The sequence below is a fragment of the Carassius auratus genome, unplaced genomic scaffold, assembly GCF_003368295.1.
Source record: "Carassius auratus strain Wakin unplaced genomic scaffold, ASM336829v1 scaf_tig00018225, whole genome shotgun sequence".
In the NCBI taxonomy this organism is placed as follows: Eukaryota; Metazoa; Chordata; class Actinopteri; order Cypriniformes; family Cyprinidae; genus Carassius; species Carassius auratus.
In genome coordinates this window covers 501-25,665 of record NW_020524865.1, presented here as the reverse complement: position 1 = coordinate 25,665, position 25,165 = coordinate 501, and the positions used below count along the sequence as shown (strand labels likewise).

At 37.8% G+C, this 25,165-nt stretch overlaps 1 protein-coding gene across 3 annotated transcripts; it reads right to left on the bottom strand.

Annotated features, from left to right (window-relative positions):
• Positions 1–9,094: 9,094 nt before the first annotated feature.
• Positions 9,095–24,892, bottom strand: LOC113075995 (autism susceptibility gene 2 protein homolog). 3 transcript variants are annotated; one of them, XM_026248646.1, is made up of 12 exons: positions 24,646–24,892; positions 22,974–23,134; positions 19,010–19,060; positions 18,712–18,810; positions 16,567–16,638; positions 16,392–16,421; positions 16,225–16,296; positions 15,429–15,561; positions 14,353–14,436; positions 12,439–12,522; positions 11,631–11,892; positions 9,095–11,525 (listed from the first exon to the last, which is right to left on the bottom strand). In XM_026248646.1, the coding sequence occupies exons 1-12, from the start codon at positions 24,737–24,739 to the stop codon at positions 10,226–10,228; spliced, it is 2,442 nt and encodes an 813-aa protein (XP_026104431.1). In that variant the 5' UTR covers positions 24,740–24,892; the 3' UTR covers positions 9,095–10,225. The 3 variants fall into 3 exon arrangements, with proteins under 3 accessions (XP_026104431.1, XP_026104430.1, XP_026104429.1); XM_026248645.1 differs by lacking the exon at positions 22,974–23,134 and adding an exon at positions 22,569–22,831; XM_026248644.1 differs by lacking the exon at positions 22,974–23,134 and adding an exon at positions 22,569–22,831 and having other exon boundaries at positions 14,359–14,436; positions 24,646–24,885.
• Between the last annotated feature and the right edge of the window lie 273 nt (positions 24,893–25,165).

Here is a 25,165-nt window from a genome sequence, read left to right as displayed (position 1 = left end):
ACAGTGTGTTCCCATCTCCTCAGAGACAGGGCCACGAGAAGGATTGGAAAAGAAGAGAGCGATTGCTGATAACACGCTCTGTGAGAAACTGTCACAGCGTGTGCATGGCGTAAGACTGTGGTCATTTTCTTTGGCAGCAGTTCTTTGGCCAGCTTTCACTTAGCTTTTCATAGGCTCTCTTAGATTGAATAGAGTGTCTCAGAGGTCTCTAAAGGTGTCTGTGCAGTCTGGCTCTGATAAGCAGTTTTATGTCAGAGCCTGTCTGTTCACATTCAATCCATGCCAACTCATGAAGCCCTGCACAGTCGGATGGGGAAAGTTTAACCTGACAGATTCACTCAAGCACAGCTTTATTTACTTAAACAGATAAATAATTGCTCAAACGATTAACTGTTAATAAACTGAATGATCATTGCTATCTTTTTATTTCTATCATCATTCCTTATAATTGCTTTGATTGGAGGACAGCTAATATAATCTGCAGACATGCTGTAATTAATACATTGACACCATTTTATAAACTTACCTCCATCTTTATAAAATGTTAAATTATCATGCATGAATGCACGTTTTATGAGAACTAAATAGATCTGTAGGCTAGTTTATCTATGCTAATATTTTTTTTTTCAACTAGTTAAATTAACTGAAAGGGCCTTTTACAGCATCCTGTGGACAATATACAACAATGGACATACATGCATTATAGATTTTTTTTTTTTTATGCCATCCAAATAATGAAATGTGTTTAGCATCCAGGGGTTAATATGAAGGTTTATAAAAAATAGTTGGGACAAGGTAAAGCAACACTCTACACAAATAACATTTTAAACACATAAAGTGTCAAAATATACATAAATAAATGATGATTTGGGTAGGATTTGGTTAAAGACCTGATTTTAAGTCAGTTTAAATGTGATAGCAAAACAGAAAAACAAAAAAAATCTGGGACATAAAAGTGTCGAAACTAAATAATAATAACAATAAGCTATACATTCATACAAACTTTCGCTAAAATCTGGAAATAAGGTGTTTTTTGTTTTTGTTTTGTCAACCATGCACCAACAATTGGATGTAGCTGTAGTTCTACAATTCATCCAGCAGGGGTAGGTGTTGCTCTATAACAGAATTGTCATCGACTATTGTTTCAGCCTACAGCTCCTGTACATTTTCTAAACATTTATGCATATATATATATATATATATATATATATATATATATATATATATGCAATTTTTAACAATAAACATTCAATGTTATTTGTCAAGAAACTGATTATCACATTATTCATAAATAATGCAACAAATGCCAGGGTCAAAATGACATTTTCTCATGTTTGTTATATATAGCTATTCCGCAGAAGCAGATTTCTTATATCACGGCTGATATTTTCCTCTCGCATGCATCTTCGCAGGTCGTTTCTATGGAAAAGCAGTTTTTGCATAATCTCATTGGCATTTGTTTGCACACTGGCGCGCGGGCTGGACTGGGGGGAGGGGGGGGGGCTCTCTGCGCATGCGCAGAAGGATCGGCCTCATGAGCGCTCGTCTTGTTCAGTTCATCTTCACTCTCAGCAGATCTCCCTGAATGGTGAAGGGCCCCGCTGAAAAGACCAGAATGAATTCCCAGCATGCTTTAGGCTTGTTAGCGCTGGTCTGGTGCAGATTTAGCTGGTTATTTCCAGTCCTCGCGTGTGTTCAGCTGGTACGATGGCTGTTTTGGATTAGTTTTTTGGTCACTTTTTAGCTGGCCAGGCCATCTTAAACCTGCTAGAATTAGTGAGTCTTCCCATAACTAATCATGCCTATGTTGCAGCAGTGGCAGACCTTCCTTCATAATTTCTCCCAAATTCAGTGATTTGTCAGTGACTATGATCACAGACAGTCTCAGCAGGACACTGTCAATCAAAGACATGGAGAACTGAGACGGCCCAACTTCATTTACAGAAGAGTCTCCATTCAAAGCCTGCCTGCCCTTCTTTCAAAACCCTTATTAGACTTGGTGAAGGGAGATTACAAGCAAATAAAATTACTTTAATTGTAATACCAGATTTCATAATAGCCTCAGATATGTAATTATGCCCATCTTAAACTTTTCATTAAAAAACCATTTGGCGACGACAAAGGACATTATGCTGGAGCATGCTCCATTTGTGATGGCGCACAGCCTGTAGGTATTAGACATATTTCTCTGGGAAAGAAAATAATGAGCAACCCAAATAAAGCACAGAAGGACGAGAAACTGATCCCAGGTGAAAGAGCAGCGTTAATTAATGTGAGACTCGGTGCACATGCAGAACACCACAACAGGAGCAGGGCACAGAGCGCCTGCTATTTTCATGCATGATGGACATTTTATCGCTCACAAACAGCCTCGGAGTGAACGGATTTATGCCCCTGTGTGTCAAAATGTAATCCATGTTTGATTATTATGGACATTCCATTAAAAAGATTCAGAGAATCTAGATGCAGAAGACAATGGAGGCATGATTTGTATTCATGTATGTGGAGTCTTATCCTCATCAGTGTTGGTATGGGGTGCGTGATTAACTAGCAAAATCGGCCAAGAGGGTCAGAAAAGGTATCGCTATGGAAATTGTTTTTGTGCACAGTAACTGCACAAACATGCAATATATAAACTCAAAGTTGTGAGATGTTGGCAATTGTGAGATAAAAAGCCACAATTATCTTTTTTGGTTTTTATCTTTTTTTTTTGTATGCCATGGCAAAAAAAAAAAAAACGGAATTGTAGAAAAAAGACTCAGAATTAAGAGAAAAAAGGTCAGAATTGTAAGATGTAGTATATAAAATTGAACAAAATATAGCAACAACATAGTAACCTCATGTGGAAAAAATGTATATTATTTTCCAGAAGAAACATATCAACATTCTTAAAACAAGATCAATGATTCTAAATGAGAAACATCAAAACTGCATTAGATAATGTGACATGTTTTCAAAGAATCTTGAAATCTATTTTTCTTATCCCACTGGCAAATAGATTTTCTTATTTCTAGCATAATCTTTTTTTGTTTTTGTGCTTTTTATTTATGCTTATTACAAGAAACAAAAATATGTGCCAATGGGATTAGAAAAATAAACTGAATTCAAATTATGTATTCATAGTATATACCAGCAATATAAAGATTCATAATTACAAAAGACATTTCTAAAACCTTTTTAAGGACGTTTGGCTATTTTCTTTGTCAAACAAACCAACAACACAGATTAAGAAAATGATTTTTTTTGCATTGTTTGAAGTGGATATTTCCATAGGTACACATTTCCATGAAATCGCTTCTATGGAAACCTCCTTTTTGCATAAACCCATCTGTATTTGTTTATAAGTTGGCCAACTTCTCCTTTGACCTTTCCACGATGGCTACATCGAGTCTTCAGAAGACGAAAGGGAGTGTCTGCAGACTGTCCATGTGTCTAAAACCAGAAAGCCCAAAGCAAAAGATAAGAAGCATTCTTGGGGCGACACAGTGACCCGGCCTGGAGAGGCTAGGCTCGATAGCAGCCCTTGTTGTTGTGATGTGTTAAACAGCCGCTTGTCAACAGAAGCCAAGTGCTGATGTTTGAGCCACTGTGTTATGACGGGTTTAGGCTGATAGTGAGATGTCTACAGCCAGGAGTGGTTAGCCAGCACAACTAAACGAGGCTGTTATGGGACAGTTTTACATGCATGAGAACAACCTCTGGTGCCAGGAAGCAATATTCCGTGTCTTCTTGTGAAATGCAGTTCTATGGAAATTCAAATATTTGAAATTACAAGCATGCTCCGGTCAATGCACTTTGCTGACTGGCCAGGAATTTGTGCTGTACAAAGGCTTCTGTTGGTCGTAGCCCTGCAACCACTACAGAACCTGCCCTTAAGCTATATTACATTAGTGAACAGGGAGAGATAAGATATGGGGATTGTTATGTGTTCATGTGCTGATAACAGATAAGTGAGGTTTTTCTTTTTTTTAAAAGCAGGCTGCCAGACAGTATAGGCCAGAGCAGAGCTGGTCTAATGTATTTTCGACAGGAATGCAGAGCGTTTGAGCTCAAGCCAGGCATCTGCAAGCATTTAGCTGAGGGTGTGCATGCAGCGCCCTCCAGAAATCATACAGCTCCGAATACTGTACAGAGCCAGCTTAAAAAACACAGGGTCAAGTGCAGGGCAGTCGTCAGATGTTTGTCATCAGTCATATGTCAGAAGTGAAAACACACAGATTAAGATTATTTTGCTTTTTTCCTCGGACAACTAAAAGTACACATTTGCATCACAAGCAAAGGCCGTATTGCATTGCTCCTCCATAGAACCAAATAAATATCAGAAGAGTAAAACAATGTGGAGAAAATGTGCATGGTGCCTGGCCCTGCAATACCATGGTGCTAGGCTATACTGAGTGCTTGAAGTCTTTTGGTAACACTTTAGAATAATGGTCCATTAGTTGATGTTAGTTAACTACTTTAGTTAACATGAACTAAACAAGAACAATCCATTTATTAATCTTAGTTGATGTTAATTTCAACATTTACTAATGCATTATTCAAATCAAAAGCTGTGCTTGTTAACATTAGTTGCACTGTGAATTAGCATGGAAGAACAATGAATAACTGTATTTTCATTAACTAACATTAACAAAGATGAATAAATACATTAATAAATGTATTGATCCTTGTTTGTTCATGTTAATTAATGAATTAAATAACATTAACTAATGGACCAGTATTCTAAAGTGTTACCGTATATTTCTTTCAGTAAGGGCGCATGCATTAAAGTTATCAAAAGTGTGAGTAAAGTCATTTCTAATGTTACAAAAATGTGTATTTCTTGTAAATGTTAAAAAAAAGGTATCAATGATTTCTCTGTTTTGACTATTTTTTGTTCAAATAAATGCAGCCGTGGTTAGCAGAAAAAAAAAAAAAAAAACATTTAAAACCTCAATCAACTCTAGACTTTTGAATGATTATGTTTTGAACAGACGTTTGAGCGCACATTTCTTAGGTTTGGACCACTACTAAAAAAATATATATAAAAAGAAAAAGTTAAATACGATCTTCTGTGTCATATTTTGTTAAATTAAAATGACATCAGATTTATCTTTGCCGTTAAGAAAAAATATATCTTCTTAATTTTAAAATGTTTCGTGTTACTTGGATACAAATTGGAATGGATATGGAAGATAAAAAGAAATATGAAGTAATACAATAAAACAAATAATATATATACATAAATAACATTCACTTTTGTGACCCGTCCTTTAGATTAAATGTAATAATTCATTGATTTTGACATCTTAGACCTTAAACAACCGTCTTATGTGCCTTGCTCAAACAGAAAGAAAAAAATCATCATTTCACTGTTTGAGCTCAAATGATCTTCAGTGCAGATCAGAGAGGCTTCTATCACCTGAAGAAAGCTACCCATTAGTATTAATTATTCACAAATCAAACATCTAATGTAATATTTTGCTTGCACAAATGTTGATCAGTCAGAATACACAGCTATTTTACTATTTTTCATGCAAGCAGTCAGTGGAGCAAGATGTTTGGTCTGTGAGCGTTACAGCATCGGGGCTAACAGAGCCGGACTAAACAGTCAAACCTTAACCCCTCGGTGCAGACAAATGTTGAAAAACCCTGACATTATGATTGAACACATTGAAAAGCTTTTCTTCTAGTTTCCTTCTCTTTTGAGCACAGCATCTGTCTCCACCGATCTAGTCTTGGATCTGCACAGATTGCAGGTCGGCTTCTCTACGCTGTAACCTCCATCTCTGCCAGATGAACCCAGCTGCATAAATTCTCATTGGCTTTTATGGTTTGTGTACACAATGATGCCTGTGCATGCGAGTGTGAGGAGTCAGGCAGCGAGCTTTCACTGAGGCATGAAGAAAGAGGGAAAAAATCATTTCAAAAATGAATGAAAGTGGAAAAATGATTTCGCTGCCGGGGCTCAGTTGGTCCGTCTGGAATTCTCTTTCTCTCTTCTTTCCTCCTTCTCCTGACTACTTTAGAACATGCTTTCTCATTTTATCCCTGTATGTCATCATCATTATGTCAGTGGCTTGCTTGTTTTTAGAATGAACGATATTTTGTTTCCATTCCGTTCCCTCCTATGTCCCTGTTTGCAGTGGATGTGTTTCTTTCGAGTCGCACAGCATTTCTGGAGTGCTGAGTCTATGGCAGTATATTTAGAGGTGTAGAAAGATGTTATTCTATCACTTCAGGCAGGAATTTACTCCATCAGTGCTTCACTGTGTTATATGGTCTGCAAAGGATTTGGTCAACATACAGTAGTACAGTTAGAAAGTAAATCTTCTATTGTATATTTTCATGGTGTTACCATCTGATACCACCACTGCGTGTGGTGTAGATGAAAGGTCAAGTTTAAGATAGTTTAGTATATTTTTTTCTTCTGAGATTTCTGCAACGCATTAAGATGAGTTCTTGCAACATGAAATTTAACATCCGCTTCTGCTGGTGTCAGAAAATGATCCTCTATTTTTGCTCAGCTATTAACAATGGTTTTTGCATCAATAACCTTTTAATTTTATGCTTATTAATAGTGAGGTAGTTGTTAAGTTTAAGTATGGGTAGGATTAAGGAATTTTAAATAGGTCATACTGAATAAGGTAGTAATAAATGCTTTAAAAGTATTCATAAACAGCTAATATGTGACCCTGGAGCACAAAACCAGTCTGAAGTAGCACAGGTATATTTGTAGCAATAGCCAAAAATACACTGTTTCTAAATACAAATACTATACTATATATATATATATATATATATATATATATATATATATATATATATATATATATATATATATATATATATTATTAGTTATATGCATTGCTAAGAATTCATTTGGAGAACTTCAAAGGAGATTTTCTCAATATTTAGTTTTTTTTTTTTGCACCCTCAGATTCCAGATTTTCAAATAGTTGTATCTCAGACAAATATTGTCCTCCTATTCAAACAAACCATACATAAATGTAAAGATGATTTATTCAGCTTTTAAATGATGTATAAGTCTCAATTTTGAAAAACTGACACTTAAAACTGGTTTTGTGCTCCAGGGTCACATATATTAATATGCATGCTAGTAAGCAACTAGTTAATAGTGGGAATGGGTCCCTAAATGTTACCCTATATTTATACTGAGTGGGAATAAGATAAGAGTTCAAGTATTACATAATAGTTACATAAAAATAAATGTAACATTTTAAAAATTGTACTTGACACATAGCACCACATTAGACACAGAGCAGCTCCTTTAACGGATTTATTGGGAAAACCAGAACAATTGCAAATCACTTATCTTCAAACATACAACTGATATATTTGTAAAATACAAATTTACATTTAATAGTATTAAATTATATAAGAGATATTTATTTACCGGGCTATAATTTGGCACATTTTAACTGGTAAAATGTGATTCCCCATGTACATACGATGTACTTATTATAGTAATTACAATAACTATGTAGTAACTTGGTACTAACCTTGAACCTACTCCTAAACCTAACCCTACCCCATATAGTTACCTATGTTACCGATGTTTTTTTGTTGTTGTTTTTTAATGCTCTTTGCAGCCTGATAGTATATTGGCTAACCACCCAAACACATCTATTAAACACCTTTGCAGGGCCTTGAAAAGAAAATCAAAAAGTGAACACTTTCTCTTTGGTTTCTCTATCCGGTCCAGGTTTGGAAAGTGCTAACTAGCTGATTAGAGGGAGACAGCAGAGGGCCAAGGAGACACAGATGCTCTGTGTCTATAGAGTAACCCTCTCAATTACAGCATGGCCAAATTGAAACAGATCCCGATTTAACTCTCTTTCCAATACACCTCACGGCAGCTTTCCCAGTCCGTCTATCTCTCTCTCTCTCCAGCGACGGACCTCTCTGAAGCAGCACGTCCAGATAGGCTGCCAGACGCAGCGGGGAGACCATCGATTCTCAATAACATCACTAATGACTGCACACTGCCTGACGCATGCTGCCATCACTCGAGGTGAGGGCCGGGACCGAGGGCAGGGCTGAGTGTGGCATGCCAGATGGAGCCAGTTATGGATGGTTATGAGGATGAATTGTTTGTCAGTTGGGGAGAAGAAAGATGAAGAGAGCGGGAGAAAGAAACGCCAAGTCAGAAAGACAGGCACAGACAGTCAATACTAGAAGGACAGTAATCACTGGTCGTCTTATTTTCGGGACAGACAACCTTTGGTCAGTTCTTTTTCGGTTTCTTTACTTCTTCTTCTTCAGCTTCTTGGTCCATCGCTCATTAGCAGGCATCACTCCCATTAATGAGTCCCGACCGCGGGTCAATACAGCACTAGCCTCAGAGTCAATACCAGTTACCTGCAACACAAACACTCAAAAGCTGCACTTGCAGAAAATCAATATCGTGTTGCAGGCCTGTCCCATCACCATGCTCATCCTTCTCTCTACAGCACAGCAGATGAAATTCTCTCTCCTGTAAAAAAAAATATAGTATATTGAGCATGCTCAGTCGGTTTATGCAGTTTAAAATTCAGTTTGTATATTTATATTATTTAGGTTTTTTTGTTTGTAATATATCTTGCAAACAATCTTATCTTAAAAGCTATTTTTTGGCATACAAATTAACCCTATTTTCTAGGAGTTTTTGAAGCAAATGGTTAAACTGTAAAGTACATTTGTGTTTATATATATATATATATATATATATATATATATATATATATATATATATATATATACATATATACACACACACAAAATTATAATAATGTATAATAAAAATAATTATTATAAAATTAGTTTATTATTATTCTTGCAATATAATTATTTCTTAAAATATATCATATTTTAATAACATGCAGACAGGGTGATTCTTGTTACTGTATTACAATATATAAAATGATAATTTATTAGTAGAGGGTAAAAGTCATGAAAATAAATAGAAAAAAAATACTTATGGCTTTAATATGCTAGATCTTAAGCCCCAGGCACTTCATTTGTGCTCGTCTATGAAACTATTCATCACACTTCATCAATACGTCAACATTCAGTGAGCCAGTCTCAATGTCTATAAATAAATAGCAGACAGGTATGCAGATATAAGGTCCAACCTTTATTCCATACATTTTTAAACCATGAATGTTCATTTTCATTTTTTTTCACGCCTAAAGCTCTACTTGTTTTGTATACAAGAGTCTAAGAAAAACAACTGCACAACACCACAAGGTCGACAGAAAGAGTCTATTGCCACCCCAATCATTCCAATATGTTTCTCAGATGTCCAGGTTTTGTGGCTGGAGAAGTGTTCACTGCTAAATCAGTTCCTTTATGACCCGGAAGTTTATAGCTGTTTGTTTCATTGGCTCTTCATTAGACAAATGAATAACAGTTATCCAGGATCCCACTTTAGAACTCCATTTGATAAACGTCCAATCAGAGCGCTCTGAATCATCTTTGCATAGATTGCACCGCCATGACAGCACCCCCATTCGAGTCCTCTTCTCTGATTGGACAATTCCGTCGCCACGGTTTTCAACCTGGAAGTGGTTCCGTTTCATTTCATTGTTTTTTAGAAACATTTAAAAAGCCTAACAAATGTACGATGCCATTTCGTTCCAAGTAATATCAACAAGATATTTACAATATCTTTAAACTTTACATAAACCAAACAAGAACATCGTAATACATATTTGTCTGCATATCTCAAAAAGAAAATCAAGCAAACAAACAAAAACCCCTCCAAAATGTAACCTTGTACATGGCCACTGCTGAATATTTCCAGGTACCATAGAGCAAATCAGATGAGATCTTACCAAATATGTAGACATCCATATCCAGCAGCTCACTATGATAAATACAGGGCAGGGAACGGATGAAACTTAATGCAAATACATAAAAAAGTCTATACATGAGGGATAGGAAATGTACAAACAAATTTCAGAATGTCTTTTCACATGAAAAAACTGAAAAGGCATCGGATTCATATATTAATATCAAATTTCTGGTTGAGAGTTCACGTTTACGTCTTACGCTACCACAAGTTGGAGCTACCAACTCTTTTCCCCAACTCCAATCAATTAAAAAAGCCGGTTGATGTGCTTGTTCCAATGTACAAACATTTGTACAAATTACACGTATCTATTTATCATTTCCTCTACTTTGTGTGAAAATAAGTGCATGTTGCCAGTGTCCAACTCAAATGAGGCATTTTCCTTTCTGTATGTTACCGTGCCTCCACTTCTTTGGGGTTGCGTGACGGTGAGTAATCCCGAGGGTCCTGGGTGGTGATTGGCGTTGTCCGTCTTGGCGACGCTGCTCTGGCAGCACCAGAGGGTACCAGAGGAGGAGGGGCACTTAGTGCTGCAGTTGGGGGTGTCCTGTTAAAAAGTCCGTTATGTCCTGTTGAAGGGCTAAGCCTTGGGTATGGCATCCCACCAAGGTGTGACATAAATGGTGGCATGTGGGGTAAGTGTCCTTCGATTGGTGATTGGTGAAGCTGGTGGAGCCTTGCACGATCCAGTTCCTCCCTTAAATGCAACCGTTCCCTTTCCTCAGCCTGTTGCCTAAGTCTCTCCTGTTCCCGCCGAACTTCCAGGAGGTGTTCGTGGTGAGAGTAGTCATGTGGCTCCCGTTCCCGATAGGGCCGTTCTGGATCGTAGACACCAGGGAAGCGGTGTCCGGGCTCAGATCGCAATTGGAAGTCCATGCGCCGTTGAAGGTCAAGGTTTCGGTAAGCCTCTCGTAGGGGATCCCAGCAAAACGCCGGATGGGGAAGGCGGTCTCGACCTGCTGCGAGAGGGCTGACTCCCATAAAAGGTGCCATGCGGGTGCGTTCAAGTGCATTCAGACTTCCCATTTGATGCATGGCACTCAGAGTGAGCGGCAACGAATGTGGCATGGGGACTCCGTGAAGTGAGGACGGTGTTGGAGGGTCACTGCAGCGAGGAGATGGCGGAGGAGGCTGATGGGATAGCGCATGGTGGTGAGCAATTGGTGTGGTTTGGTGAGGCGGAGGAGCGACTTGAGGTTTGGTGGCAGCTTCGGATCCAATCACCACCACGTCTGGCTCTTCCTTGCGTTCCTCCTTGATCTTCATGTCATTCTTCACCTTCTGTAGCAGATCACCTGAGCTGGTCTCCTTCCTATCCCTTTCACTTTCTTTCATCGGTAGTGGTTGTGGGATACCCATCTTGATTCCTGCATCGTTAAGGACATTTTTCGAGTATGGAGAGGGTGATCGGTGAACGGATTTAAGAGAGTCATCGGAGGAACGTCTATCTGTGATTTCCTTTCCTGGAGAATGACTTTCCTTCACCTTTGTGTCTCCCAAAATGCCTGCCTCTCGCTGGCGGTCCAGCAACTCTTTCTCAGGCTCACGGTTGCGGTCGGCACTACTGCTGCGGTGTCTGCCAGAGTCGGTCGAGTTCTGGCTGTTGGAGCGGATCAGGCTGCTGATCTGGTAGCTAACGGGAGCGGAAGCTGGAGAAGAGCGGTTCGAATGGCGATTACGATCTAAAGAATCTCTGTAAGAGGATAGAACCCATCATTAGTTGAATTAGGAGACAAACATTTGACAAAATATAAGGAAAAAATAAGATGCCTTGGTCCATGAAATCAACAACACCAACCTGTCTTTATCCTTCTCTTCCTTCCCAATAGAAGAGTCCCTTTTTTCTCTTTCCCGTTCCTTTTCTTTCTCCCGCTCCCGCTCTCTCTCTCTGTCATGGCTGTTTGCAGAGCTGCTTCTTTCTGCATCTGCGGATTTGGGCCACTGTGGAGGGGTCGGGAAAGAGGGTGGTGTTCGGTGCAGCCGATTCCAGGTGTCATGATGAGGACTACTGAGACCAGGCAGCCCTGGACCCTCTTTGGGTCCAAATATACTGTTGGCCCCTGAAATAACAAGAAAGCATCATCAGTTTAACAGACTGCTGTCCAGTTCTGTCATGGTTCTGCATACATAAGCTGAAAGGCTAATGGTGTATAGTAGATTCTTCTACAAATGGGGTACCAAGGGCTACTTTTGAGGGCAGTGAACAAATAAATTACCCAGTGGGGTCAAGAGCTATGAAAAGCAAAGCGTTCCATAGAGATTCTATTTAAATACAATCAATTTCACTAAAAAAAGTCCCGTTCAGCCAGTGAAGGAAGAAGGGAGAGGAAATGAGATATGGCAAACCTTCCACCCTACTTTGCAAGCAACTAATGAATGCAAAAGCAATGCTAAACCAGTTGGGTTGCGACTTTTATTTGGTGTGTGAATTTGGCAAAAGGCCTGCCTGCCTCCCCCGCTTCCCTAAACTCTCATTTGGCATTTTCTGCAAAACTAAGTGCCTTTCTTTCATTCCCAACTCCTTTTTATTCCCTTTGCTCTCTCTGTGGTCTAGAGCTAAGCTGTGCTGCACTGAGTCGAGCTAGAGGCCGGGGGCCAGGGCTTACCGAGGGCTGGGTTGCCTAATCCACCGAAGGCACTGCTTGAAAGGTTGCTGAGGCCGCCAAAGGTACTGGAGCGACTGAATGGATCTGCAAAATGCCAAACAGGGATTAGCGACGCGGGGCCGGAGGTGCCCGACCATTCCAACTGGCTTTTCTCTTACAAGCAAGCTTTGTTTTTTGCGCCACTGTTACTGCTGCTATTCTGACTCCCTAAGGGTTGTTGATTTCTCCCAGTAAGACTGTTGGAGAGTGTTCATGGACTGCGGATTAAGCAGCAAGAGGTGCTGGCATGAAGAGCAATACCTGATTGGGGTGCGACAGGCAGGGATGTTTTGAAATGTCTAATGTGGAAAATTATTAAATGACAACAAGCAAAACAGCTCATGTGCCTGCTATCTCCTCTAGAGGTTTCTGTGATTATTCCATCTACTTAACCCTGAAAGCATTAAGCTATTTGTTCTTACGTACCTTGCAAAGGGTGAAGAAGCCCAAATCATTAATAGATTATAATTCAATTAAATACAAACCGACAACCTCCAGCCCACATAAGTAAAAAACACAATTCAGTGTTTTCTTTGTGAAACATGAATTTAAACTACTAATTCCAAAATGGATTTATGACTAATGTGTACTTAAGTAAGCAAGCAGTCATTTAGCACATGCTTTTATCCAAAGCAACTTACAATATGCTAATTTACATAAACAATCCCCCTCGGAGTAACCTTCAGTGAAGTGCTTTGCTCAAGGGCACAACAGTGCTAAGTTCTTGACTGAGAAACCTTTTGATTACCAGTCTTGAGCTTTTACCATTAGGCAACACTGCACCCAATTCTGCATTTTACCCATTTTCTCTCCAATTCCTTTGGGCTCCAGCTGTTAATGAACTCAAATTGGACTGATTTAAAAGCTCATTGTGTGAAATCAGCATTCAGCTCCAAACTCAAATAACATACCTTATAGAAACTGGAATAACTCTATCTAAAGCCAGTAAAAGGATACATAGTAAAATATTACTATTGCTGTGCATTACAGTTTTGGTCAAAAAGTTCTCTAAAAACAGTCTAGGATTCTTTTGGATAATATTTTAACACCATTGTCACTTTACACTGCAAAGCATTTTCCTTACTTCACCTTATTTAGAATACACACATCTTGAATATAAGTGTAAGCATTCACTGTTCAGGCTTTTTATACACCTGCCAGTTCAACAAAAATAGTTACATTAAATATAAAATATCAAGCTTTGGTTTTCTTAAGTAATTTTGCAAGCAAGTTTATCTTTTGTTGACATATTTTTACAAATTCAAACATGGCAAAATGACTACTTTAGGATAACTTGCCAATATAATATGTAAGACTATTTGTTTCCAAACATTTATTAATCATTATATAGTGGAAAACATTTTGAAAGTTTAGCCGAGGTTAAATTGATAATATCTGACCCTTTGTGTTAGACATTTCTGAGCCGCCTGAATAATCTGATAACAACAGGCTTAGAAGTGTCTCTCCAAAGGGGAGCCTTATGGTACGTTTACACATCAACAATGTACTAAAAATGCAAAGGTTTGGGTTTTTGAAAAGTTTCTGACTAAAAAAGCTGTATTATTATGCATGACAGGCTAGTAGTTGCCGATGTCACTTTGTAAAGAAACACTGAGAATATACACATTCCTATAGACTGAATACGCATGTGCATGATGTAACCTTTTGAGGGATAGAAGTACAGTATTTTATTATTATTTTAACTAATGGAAAGACATGCTTTTATAGCTGAATGATCACTACAGAGATGCAGCACTACATCATAATGAACAGATTGTATTTGCCTTGTTTATGTTCCCATCAAACAAAAGATGTCTTGATAATAATTTGAAGTACAAAAAGAAAGAGAGGAACTTAAAATGGCGATTTACTTACACTTACCTGCCAAATGGCTAGGAGGCAGGAAGCCAGCGTGGTGAGGAGACGGTCCATAGGGTGAAGCAGCTGGATGTCCCGATCCTATCAAATACAAACGGGAAAAATCATCAGTCAAACTGATTGCAGACAGAGCTAGCCAAACCATTCAAATATTCACCAAATCAGCACCAGATGTAGTCTCTATATACACAGAGACAAGAGATGTCTTGGGTAATGATTAGTTTTCTCGGATTAAATACTTTCTCCTATTCCATCTTAATATGGAGAGACAACTATAAATCAGCCTGGCTCAACCAATGGCGTGAGTTTGGGGCAGGACTCTCAGTAATAAGCTGTTAAAAGGACAATAAAAGGACAGTGATGTCTTAGATCGAGTGTTTAGGTTGCATTTGAAAGGGTCAACTGTCTGTTCAGCCTGAACTATGTGTCATTTGTAACTGTGTATCATTAATGAAGCAACCAATTACAAGCTCATTCATGACACCACGCTGCATAATTACAATCTAAAGGGCAGACACGCTCATGTTGCCCTTCAACAAAGAGCTACCAGTCAATTATATCAGGTAAAAGCATTTATATTCATGCCTGTGGCCCCAGCGTTGAGCCAAGACAACATTCAAAATAACAACATGCAAATTAGTGAGCATGAGAGAGGGAAAGACATACAAATACATTTTACTATGCTGAAGCCATGCCAATAAAGAGACCGCCGTATAATTTACAAGATAAAACATAAATAATCTTGATTGGATTATAAATCTAGTTTATAAGTGAAATGAAAATCAATTATATTTAAGTAGAATTTCTTAAGGCAGTCAATTATTATTTCCAGGAATGGTTGTGCAACTTTACAAATACAACTGTTATCTTTTCAGCTTAAGAATTTAAAATCAATATAGCATGTTGTTTGTTATCCATCTTACAGGACATTCAATGAGAAAAACCACGTGGAGCAGGATTTGATGTTACTCATAAATCTTTCCTTTGGAATAACTGAACTGTGCACACAATAACCAGGGATATGCATCGTTATTAAATAGGGTCAAGTTTGCTTTCATGTTTTCTTCACATACCTGTTGATGAAAAGAGGGGTCTGGCCAGATCATGAGGGTAGGGGAACCCAGGGAACACACCTGGAGCTGGAGGACGGCTGAACAGATCAAGTTTTCCATTCATATCCAGTTTATGTGGGTCCAAGTGCATCTGCTTTTGTGAGAAAAAAGCATTTCAATAATATAATATAATATAATATAATATAATATAATATAATATAATATAATATAATATAATATAATATAATATAATATAATATAATATAATATAATATAATATAATATAATATAATATAATATAATATAATAATAAATATAATATAATATAATAATAAATATAATAATAAATATTATATTATATTATATTATATTATATTATATTTATTATTATATTATATTATATTATATACAATTGGGTATATTTGTAGCAATAGCCAAAAATACATTGTATGGGTCAAAATGATTGATTGTTTTCAAAAATCATTAGGATATTAAAGTAAAAATCATGTTCCATGAAGATATTTAGTAAATGTCCTAACGTAAAAATATCAAAATCTTCAGAATCAGAACTGTGAAATATTATTTTTGATTAGTAATTTGCATTGCTAAGAACTTCATTTGGACAACTTTAAAATGAGATTTTATAAGTATTATATACTATTTGAGTAAACTGTCCTTAATGAGGGAAAATTACGGAGATGGTCTTTAATGCATGAATCATTACAAAGCATACTTGTGTATTCTTGTATTTCCCTCACACTAAAGGATACACTGTACTAAAGAAAAGAGACAAGCTCTTTGGTTTCTGAGAACTTACTTTCATCTTCTGCTGATGATGGTAGATCTGCCAGGCGATTTGAACATGCACTGCACACCATTTGCCTGGCTTCTGACATGAGCACAGAGGACATTACAAAGCATTAGCACAAAGGTAGTGGCATATAAGGAGGAAAATGTAGGGATTTGAAATATGATGATGCTTACTCTTACTGAGGTCCTAAAAGGATCTGTTATCTGTAAGGAGCCGAGGAAGAAAAGGAGAAAAGGAAACCGACAGATATGTTTTGTAACAAAGTCCAGGTACAGTACATGAAATGCTAAAAACATCAAAATCCTGATATGATTTTAATGGCCAATATCTTAAGACTGGGCGGCTTACCCTTGGGTCCTTCTGAAGGAGAGTGTGCGAGACCGTTCCTGGTCGTGCTGCAACATCAATAGTGTTTGGAGCCTGGAGAGAAAATAAAAACCATTTTAGATAAAGCTAATGGAACGCAGCACAACACTGAAGTCTGTTTATTTAATATTTTCAACCATGCACTGTTCAGAGATATTGCACTGCATTTTTTGGCTCCTTGGTGTGATGACTGAAGTCCTGCATTTTTAACCGAAGATCCTATGAAATGGAAATGGTGTAGCTTCTATGTCTTAACTTGGATGATGTCTACAGTATAGGGTAAAACATTTAGCAGAAGCATGGATTTATAAAACTGACTAGCAATTTGCAATTAAGGGTATTACTCTGACCTAACTAAATAAAGCCTATTGGTTATTTAACAAGAACATAATAATGCCATTGATATGCTCCGTCCAAACATCCTGTTTCAAAAGGAAACGCATCAGATCTGGGAAAAAAAATCATGTGATTCATCATGGGTGTAGCCTAAAGCTTAAAAACTTCAGTCCCAAGTTTCATGGATGCCATAGTCATTTATACTCATAAACGTCATACTTGCTGGAAACTTCAGACTGGCTCTACCTTTGACTGGTAGCTAACACGAGAGAGAGAGTTATTTGAGAAGTGGAAGGTAAAAACCATTACACACCAAGCGAGTATAATACACACCATATAATACACACTGCAAAAACACACACGATAACCACGCTCCTCAAGACCACAGTCTAAAGTTAACACAAAAGCCTCCAGCAGGATACTGAGCCTGAGCCTCTTTGCATAATCCATTAGTGGAGAATGTGGCAGTGGTAGATCTCTCTGTCTGTCTGCAGTATAAATGTGCGGGATTTGAGAACACCCTGAATACTAATGGTAAGGTGATGCTGGGCTCTCAATCAGCTGCATTTCTGCAGTATACAGGAAATGGAGAATGATTTGATCCCATTCGTATTTGTTTTTGGACTTTTTTGCCCCTTTTATTGTCATCAAATGTGACCCGAACGTATTGGGATAAAGATGGGGGATGTGATTGAGAAACGACCCATCCCAGGTTTCACTCGGTCTCTGTCAGATGAGCATCCAAGGCTTAACATGCCAGGAGATCATTTGCTAGACATTAGGGCTGTGACTTGGCAGGGTTTTTAAACTCAAATCAACATTTTTTATGACCTGCACAGAGTAAAATTAACACAATATGACTATGAGTGGGGTAGGACAATGTCAATGGTAACACATTTAACTGTAAAATTACCGTAAAATACATGATTTACAGTTCAGATACAGGTTTTCACAAAAAAAAAGAAAATGTTTTATAAATTGAAAAAAGAAAAAGTAACATTTCAGCCTTAAAAAAAATAAAAATAATAATAATATTGACGAGTCAGAAGTATTATTATTAATTTAAACATTATTATAAATCATATTAATTAAATAACAAATGTGTCTTTTTATATCGATTTTTATAATGCATGAGCTTTTTGTCAATCCACCAGTTCACGTTTAAAACTGCGTGTTTGCGGTGTAAAAACATAGCTTGATTTTCACATCAGTCTGAACAAAAACAACAGATGAGCTTCTTAAAAAAAAATCTGAATTAATTCTCTGCCAGCAGGAGGTGCTTTCAGAACAGAAGAAATATAGCGGTTTCCCAACATGTACAAATTGTTTGCTTGAAATATGTGGCTTGTTCTCAAAGAACAGGTTAATCACCTGTGAAAACCACAGCCTGAACAGTATACAATGTTAAATACCCCAATTACTCAAATTTTATTAACTTTATTTTTGGTTAAAAAATAAATAAAAAATTTGGTGCAGCACTAGTCCTGTCCTGTAAGATTCTGCAGATTAAATTTAACTTTGATACTTTTAACTGAGTAAGACTTGAGACCAGTCCTTTGTTTTGCAGAACAGATGAACTGGCCAAAAATGTATATGTAGAAACTTTTTTGTTTTATGGGCCATATTTTTTTAAATATCTTTGACTTACTGGTCTTGGCAATATCAGAGTCTGCAAGCAGGAAATCTGAAATGCCCAAACAAGCCACATGGGTCTCTTTCTCATTCTGCTCAAGTTAAAACAATTCTGTCTACCTTCCCACATGATGTGAATGTATAGTTTTGAGTTCTAACCTTTTGAGGCTGGAAGGCTCCTTGCAGTGAACTGAAGGGCCCTGAATGTGGAAGCAATGGAGGCATGCCTGGCATTGTTGGTGGATAGGAGGGAAAGAACTGCACAGAAAAAACAAAATTATTGTAAAGTTTGGAAAACAATTTGGTGTCTATCATCTCTTTAAGCTAGAACAACTTTTTATCCTGCTTTGAAAACAACATCAAACCAGAAAACATGCAAAAAGTTCACAAATATGTCTCAGCAGTATGCATCTTCTGTCAAAGCAAGGTTATGCAGTCAAAACATGTGGACACTTACATTTGAATGTCTCAAGAAAGGATTGTCCAGCTTTGGGGCGTACTTGTCGAACTATAAAGAGAGAGGAAGAGAAAAAGAAAGAAAGAGGGTGCAAATTAAAAACATATCAACAAAATCAAAGGCATCTGCAACCAAAAACATGAGAGGGCTTTACTGCAGTGTGCTTACATAGTCAAATAAAAAGCAGATGAAACTCAAATAAATTACAGTCTTTTAATAATCAATTACACAGTAAAACAGCCATTCAATGTCACATGAAAGAAAACCACTGCAGCCGCAGCTGGAACGGGCTTCACAGAGCCGCTCCAGTGTGTGGGAACACACTCACTAAAGAGTCAAACCAGATCGCTAAACAAATGAAGGCACCCTTCACTTACAGTTAAACAGACGTGAGACTTTATTACGTGGCAGTGTCCTTTATACTGAACAGTAAGTCTTTCAAGGCAAGCTCTATTTCTGAAAAGTATAAAGTTAACAGTTTAACTATATGATAAACAATTACAGTTAGTAGGCTAATGTTGTGAGACTCTGCATTTGCAGAATCAGGACTCGTAAGGAAGCGAGAAAGGCTGAAATGGTTCATTTTCATTCAATGGAAATAAAACGTCTTTTTCAATTTTGCATTTTTTTCATCACTGTAATAAAACAAATTCATTTATAAATGTTTAAAAAAACAACAACAACAAACATTTAACATTTTACTATCAAGGTAACCCAGCATCTTTGTCACCTTAATTCCACTGGCTTGAGTTTTTATCACTGTAACGTCAGCGCTGCTTTTAAAACAAAGTCAATGCTACTGAGTTCAATGCATTTCTTTTACATAAACATTGAAATCCTTATATACAAAGCCCCTTATATAGTGTTGTTTCTACAGAAGCCTGTCGTCTTAGGTCTCAGCTGATGGTAATAAAAGTGGATAAACCCTGTGTGTGTGTTACTTTGAACAGCAGCAGTGCTTGAACCACAGCCCACTCATGGTACAGACTTCATACTCCAACAGATCAACAGGCATAAGCTGCTTTTATCCTGCATTATATGAATGTGTGGTGATAATTAGCTTAAATCAAATACATGAGGTTGCCCTGGCGGAGAAAACCGCTGATCTGGCTTCCCTGCGTGTTGCACTTCTGTGATCCTTCTGAGAGCCGCACGTCTGCTTTATGGTTAACACTCGCCGAGTAAATATAGCAAAGGTTTATAGTGGCCCATAAAAAAACATTGCTTCATAATTCACAGCTCCTGTCAGAGCTTTATAACAAACAGCTTTGGCAAATCAAGGCTCAATATTACATCTGTAAACAATTAAATCTTTATATAAGAAACGCTAGGAGGAAGGGAAAAAAGAAAACAAGACAGACATTATATGAAGTGTTATATCAACATGAAACGCAATTTGCTACCCACTTTAAAGGTAGTTTTCCTTTATCAGGATTTTTTTTTTTTTGGGGGGGGGGGCATACATCAATGAATCATGCACAATAAGAACAGAAACATGTATAAAGGAAGCAAACTGGGTTATTTCTTGTTGACTTTAAAAATGACTTTTATACTGTTTTCTATTAATCCCAGTAGACAACAACACTGCTTCCTATATGCAAAAGCTCTTAAACCAAGCACAAATGTTTTAGAAATCAAGCATCAGCACACCTGTCAGTAGAAAACATCATATTTAAATCACATGGTGTTGAAGGAAATTCAACAATAGCTGTTCAGCAAATAAGATTTGTATCTCGTAAAACATTTGAGGAAGGTGTGGAGGTGTGTTCGTGATTCAGCACCAGAGATAAGATGCATAACCAACATTTTCATCGCTATTTCAGTCCTTCAGTTTCTGATGACGAAACAGTTCTGTAACCCACAAGAATCCGGACAGCGAGCTACAAAACATATGGCATGTTTTAAGCTAGATTTCAATCTTTGCAGATGGTAATCTATGATTCAGAAATGCTTGACTTTTCATCTAGCACTCTTGACATAATATCTTTCGGATTGGTTGACAGCGGCGATAGTATGCAGAAAAGACATTCTTGTTCCTGTCTGAACACGTTTCAGAGATCTGAATGCATTTCATATGGCTAGCTGACTTTGAGGAGCTTAATTTATCTGATTACAGGCTGCCAAAGTTTTCTTCTAATAGCCGCTTTGCACACGGAAGCAATTACGCTTTATCAAAACAGCCCCGTTGATGTCATGACTTTCATCTGCAGTGAGGTCATTATGTTTCGACCGCAAGCTTTGAATGCATCACACAGAATGAGTTCTGTCTGTACCTCAGTCACGCCATAAGACCCTGCCTGCCTCCTGTTTTTCTCAAACAGCCCCCAGCACTCAGAAACATCACCATTCTGCTCATATGAAAGCAATAAAACATCTGTGGCTCGCACTATTAAAGCGCAATGAGTACGGCATGTCAACATGACAGCAAAAAGGGTTTTTATTAGGGGAAGAGCTACAATATTTGTGGTTGTCATGGGACAGTAGTTTATCTTGTTAGGATGATGGGTATCTGTTATGTCACTGCTATAAAACTATTTTAACCCCATGGCCTCTGTTTAAGATCTGGCATGGTTTAAGATAAGCCTTAAGTCTCTGTAGTGGGTTGTAAACACTATATATATATTCACTATTATATAACAGCTCCAGTATCACCACCCTGCATCATATTTGCTGAATAAAATACATTGCTTGTTTCTTAATAATTGTGGAATGCTGATTCCTAAAATAGTGTCTGTTCTGCTCTACCACGTCATGCTTTCTCACAAAATATGAAGTGCATTTTGTGACTTTTTGCTTTTTACAGCCATTTGTAAGGTTCAGTTATTTTTTTACATGTATGAATAATTTCAAAGACGTTATGTTATGCATAATCTTTATGCCTAATTTCAAGTTTCAGAATTATGGCCAGTGATGGAAAAAAAGAAGCAAAATTAACTATAAACTTGTGTTTATGTAAGGTTATTTGCCATTAAAGGGACTATATGAACATATTTTAAGTTAAATGATACATTCTGAATACTTTTATTGACATTAAAAAGCTATTTAATTGTGCATTAAAGCTTCTAAAAATCTTCTTTATTATTCAGTAAAACAAAATCTGTATGTAATGTATTTTTAATATATTTTTGAACTCGAACAAATTCGAACATCATCAAATTATGCAATTTTAGGGCTTTCCTAATTTTTTTTTTTTTTAAGATGCAGGGTGTTATGATGTGACTGGATGTGGTTTCAAATAGGCCGCCAGTGTGTGTTACTGTTACATGTAACCGGTTTGGCTTTTCTTGGAACTATTTCTGTCAACTGTGATAGAGGTTGATTAAATAACTGGCCATATTGCATCTAAAATATACGTCACTCGTGTTGCTCGTCTGAATATCAGCAAAACCCTGATGTGGCCGTGCTTATATTCAGTACGACAGCATGAATGCACGTGTCATTTCCTGTTAAAACAGGACGGGTGCATAGAAGGGGCTTGTTTTTAATAGGTTGGAGTATTTTGAGGGGGAATAGGGAGGTAGGAAGGGAGTAAAATCTATCTGTTTTTACTTATCCTCACATTTCTGGCTGGGGTACGCACCATGGGAGGTGCAGTGGGCGGCCCAATGATGGCTGCCGGGGGCAGACTGGCAGGGAAGGGCGTGAAGGTGTGCTGATGCGTGTGTTGGTGCTGGTGCATATGCTGATGTTGGTGAAACTCGGCCCGGAGGAGCGACACAGGGCCCAACGGCGACCCTGTGGCCCCCGGCGCCGGCCCCCGACCTCGCTCCGAGCTCTGAACCAGGAAGCGGTTGTTCAGCTCCTGCCGCAGAAGATCATGCTCTGCAAGAAAGGAGAGCGAAGGGGAAAAAGGCGGGAAAGGGGGGAGATGGGGGAAGACACGGGAGGGAAAAGAAAAAAAAAGGCACGGGCGGCCAGTGAGTTTTCACAACAGTGGTAGGAAGAAGCGAAAGAGGGTAGTCACCTGGCTTTCTCTGTTTCTCCAATTCAAGGTGTGAGGGTTTTCTACGTGAGGACTCATTGGTGGAGGTAAGAGAGTTGCCTGTGACAATGTGCCAATCAGAATCCCCGAATGAGGCTGGCAATACATGATTGGTTGGTTGAAAGATATCAAGAGGCTGGTATCTAAAGACAAGAGAGAACCAATAGTCACCTCAGCAGAAAACACACACACACTTGAGCCGACAAACATAAACTCTTATACGGCCTTAAAGGGATCGTTCACCCCAAAATGAAAATTACCCTCATTTTGTTCCAAACCTGAATGACTTGATCTCTTCTGTGGAAAACAATCAAAAATATTTTCAATGCACTGACTTATTGCATGGATTAATTTTTAAAAATGATTATAAAAGAAGAAACAAATGCATACAGGTTTGCATACAAAATTTTCATTTTGGGGCAAACTCTCCCTTTGAGACCCTTCTTAAAATTTAAGGAACTCTTTAAGCGCTTGCTTGATGCTTAAAAAAGACATTAATATATAGTTTTAGTTTGTTTCTAGTGTTCAAAAACAGTACTTTTAGTACTTCTGCAATGACTTAAGCCATGTGTTTACCAAATGTTTACACCATAAAGGTTAGCTGAATGTATAAACCTGCTATTTTTTTTATTAAATGTATTTGTATACTTAACTTGTTTACTTGTTTAGATTTAGATCAGCATATAGCTTTTAAAAATGCCTGGAACTGTAAATAAAAAAAAAAATACACTTACCGCATAAAGAAAGGCTGAGATGAAGAGGACCGGTATAATTTTCATCTAACATTTTGCATTTAGTGTAAATTGTTTCAAAATCTGATTTAACTGTCAAAGGTAAAATAACTTTATTTTACTGCTGAAGTGTCCTTCCCAGACACAGGATCCAGATATTAGAAATAAACAGTACAGCTGAAATCCTTTTTTTATATTACAGGCATCAAATTCAGTAGAAAAATTGGCCAACTGGATATAAGTCAATATTTCATATGCTGACCTCTGATGTGTGCCCCATTTCGCCTCACTCTTGAAATATCTTGAAAAAAAATGCAATTCAAGAGCAATGCTGTTGTTACTGAATACTTTATCCATAAAGCTCTTTAACAAGGGTTATTTGTCAACAAACAGAGCAATTTATGCTTTACACCATGAAATGTAAAGCACAGGAACTGTAGCATAGGTCCATACATTTGTGGGAACAAAATTAGCACTAGCACTACATAAAATATGATTATTTAAAACAGGATGAATTCTGATGAACAAACTATGTATATAATCACGTACTCTCATTTCGATCATACACTCATCCTTTAGGTCTAAGTTAAAAATTGTATACCCTTAAAGCACTTACAGACTAGAGAAAGCTGCAAAGGAGCATTTTAAGGATAAAAACCGGGTAAAAACTGGACCCTCGATTCTTATTGGTCAAGGAAAGTTAATGTCGAAGTGCAAGTTAAGATTTTTACATCTTTCACACATTCGATTTGCAGCTGTTTCTGGTGTAATGAAATCTCTAGCATGTACGCACCCTTATGCAAGTTATATATTTGAATTAATTTGTCATATTACAGAACTGAAGAACCTATTGCCCAAAATATAATCTAATCTCATACTAACTCCTACATAAACATTTCAAATCTCAATGAAGGGGTTCTCACCTGGATAGGGTGGTCCGGCAGGGTGTCCTGGCACCACCAGGCTGTTGGTCGGTAAGGTGGGCGGAGGAGGCAGTGTAGCAGGGTTGGCGAACATGGCCGGATGGCTGGAGAGGTGAGAGGGCGAGTGAAGGGAGTAGTGGGAGGACGGCAGACCGGTGATGGAGAGAGGAAGAGGAGGAGCAGGAGACGGGAGACCGCTGATGTGATGAGAGGAGTGAGGCAGGTGGTGTTTTGGAGGAAGCGTGGAAGGGTGTTGCTGTGATTAGAAGGAAAGACAGTATATGAGAAAAAACTTACAGCAGTCCATTTTCAGATTTTATTACAAATTTAAATGTGTTTTTGTTGTGAGAAAAACAGTAAATAGAATAACTGCAATCAAGAGTTTGTGATAACTGGCAGTGAGTCTTTTCAGATCACTGTGGAGGAATTTCGGCCCACGCTTCTTTGCAGAATTGTTTTAATTAAGAAATCATGTTTAAGGTAATGCCACAGCATCTCAATCGGATTTAAGTCCAGACTT

Excerpts from the sequence above, each read along its gene's own strand:
- LOC113075995 (XM_026248645.1), bottom strand. The coding sequence starts at position 24,739 with ATGTTCGCCAACCCTGCTACACTGCCTCCTCCGCCCACCTTACCGACC. Across the intron at positions 15,562-16,224 it reads ATCATCAGCAGAAGATGAAA|CAGATGCACTTGGACCCACA; the intron begins GTAAGTTCTCAG and ends TTCTCACAAAAG. Across the intron at positions 11,893-12,438 it reads ATTAGGCAACCCAGCCCTCG|GGGCCAACAGTATATTTGGA; the intron begins GTAAGCCCTGGC and ends TTGTTATTTCAG.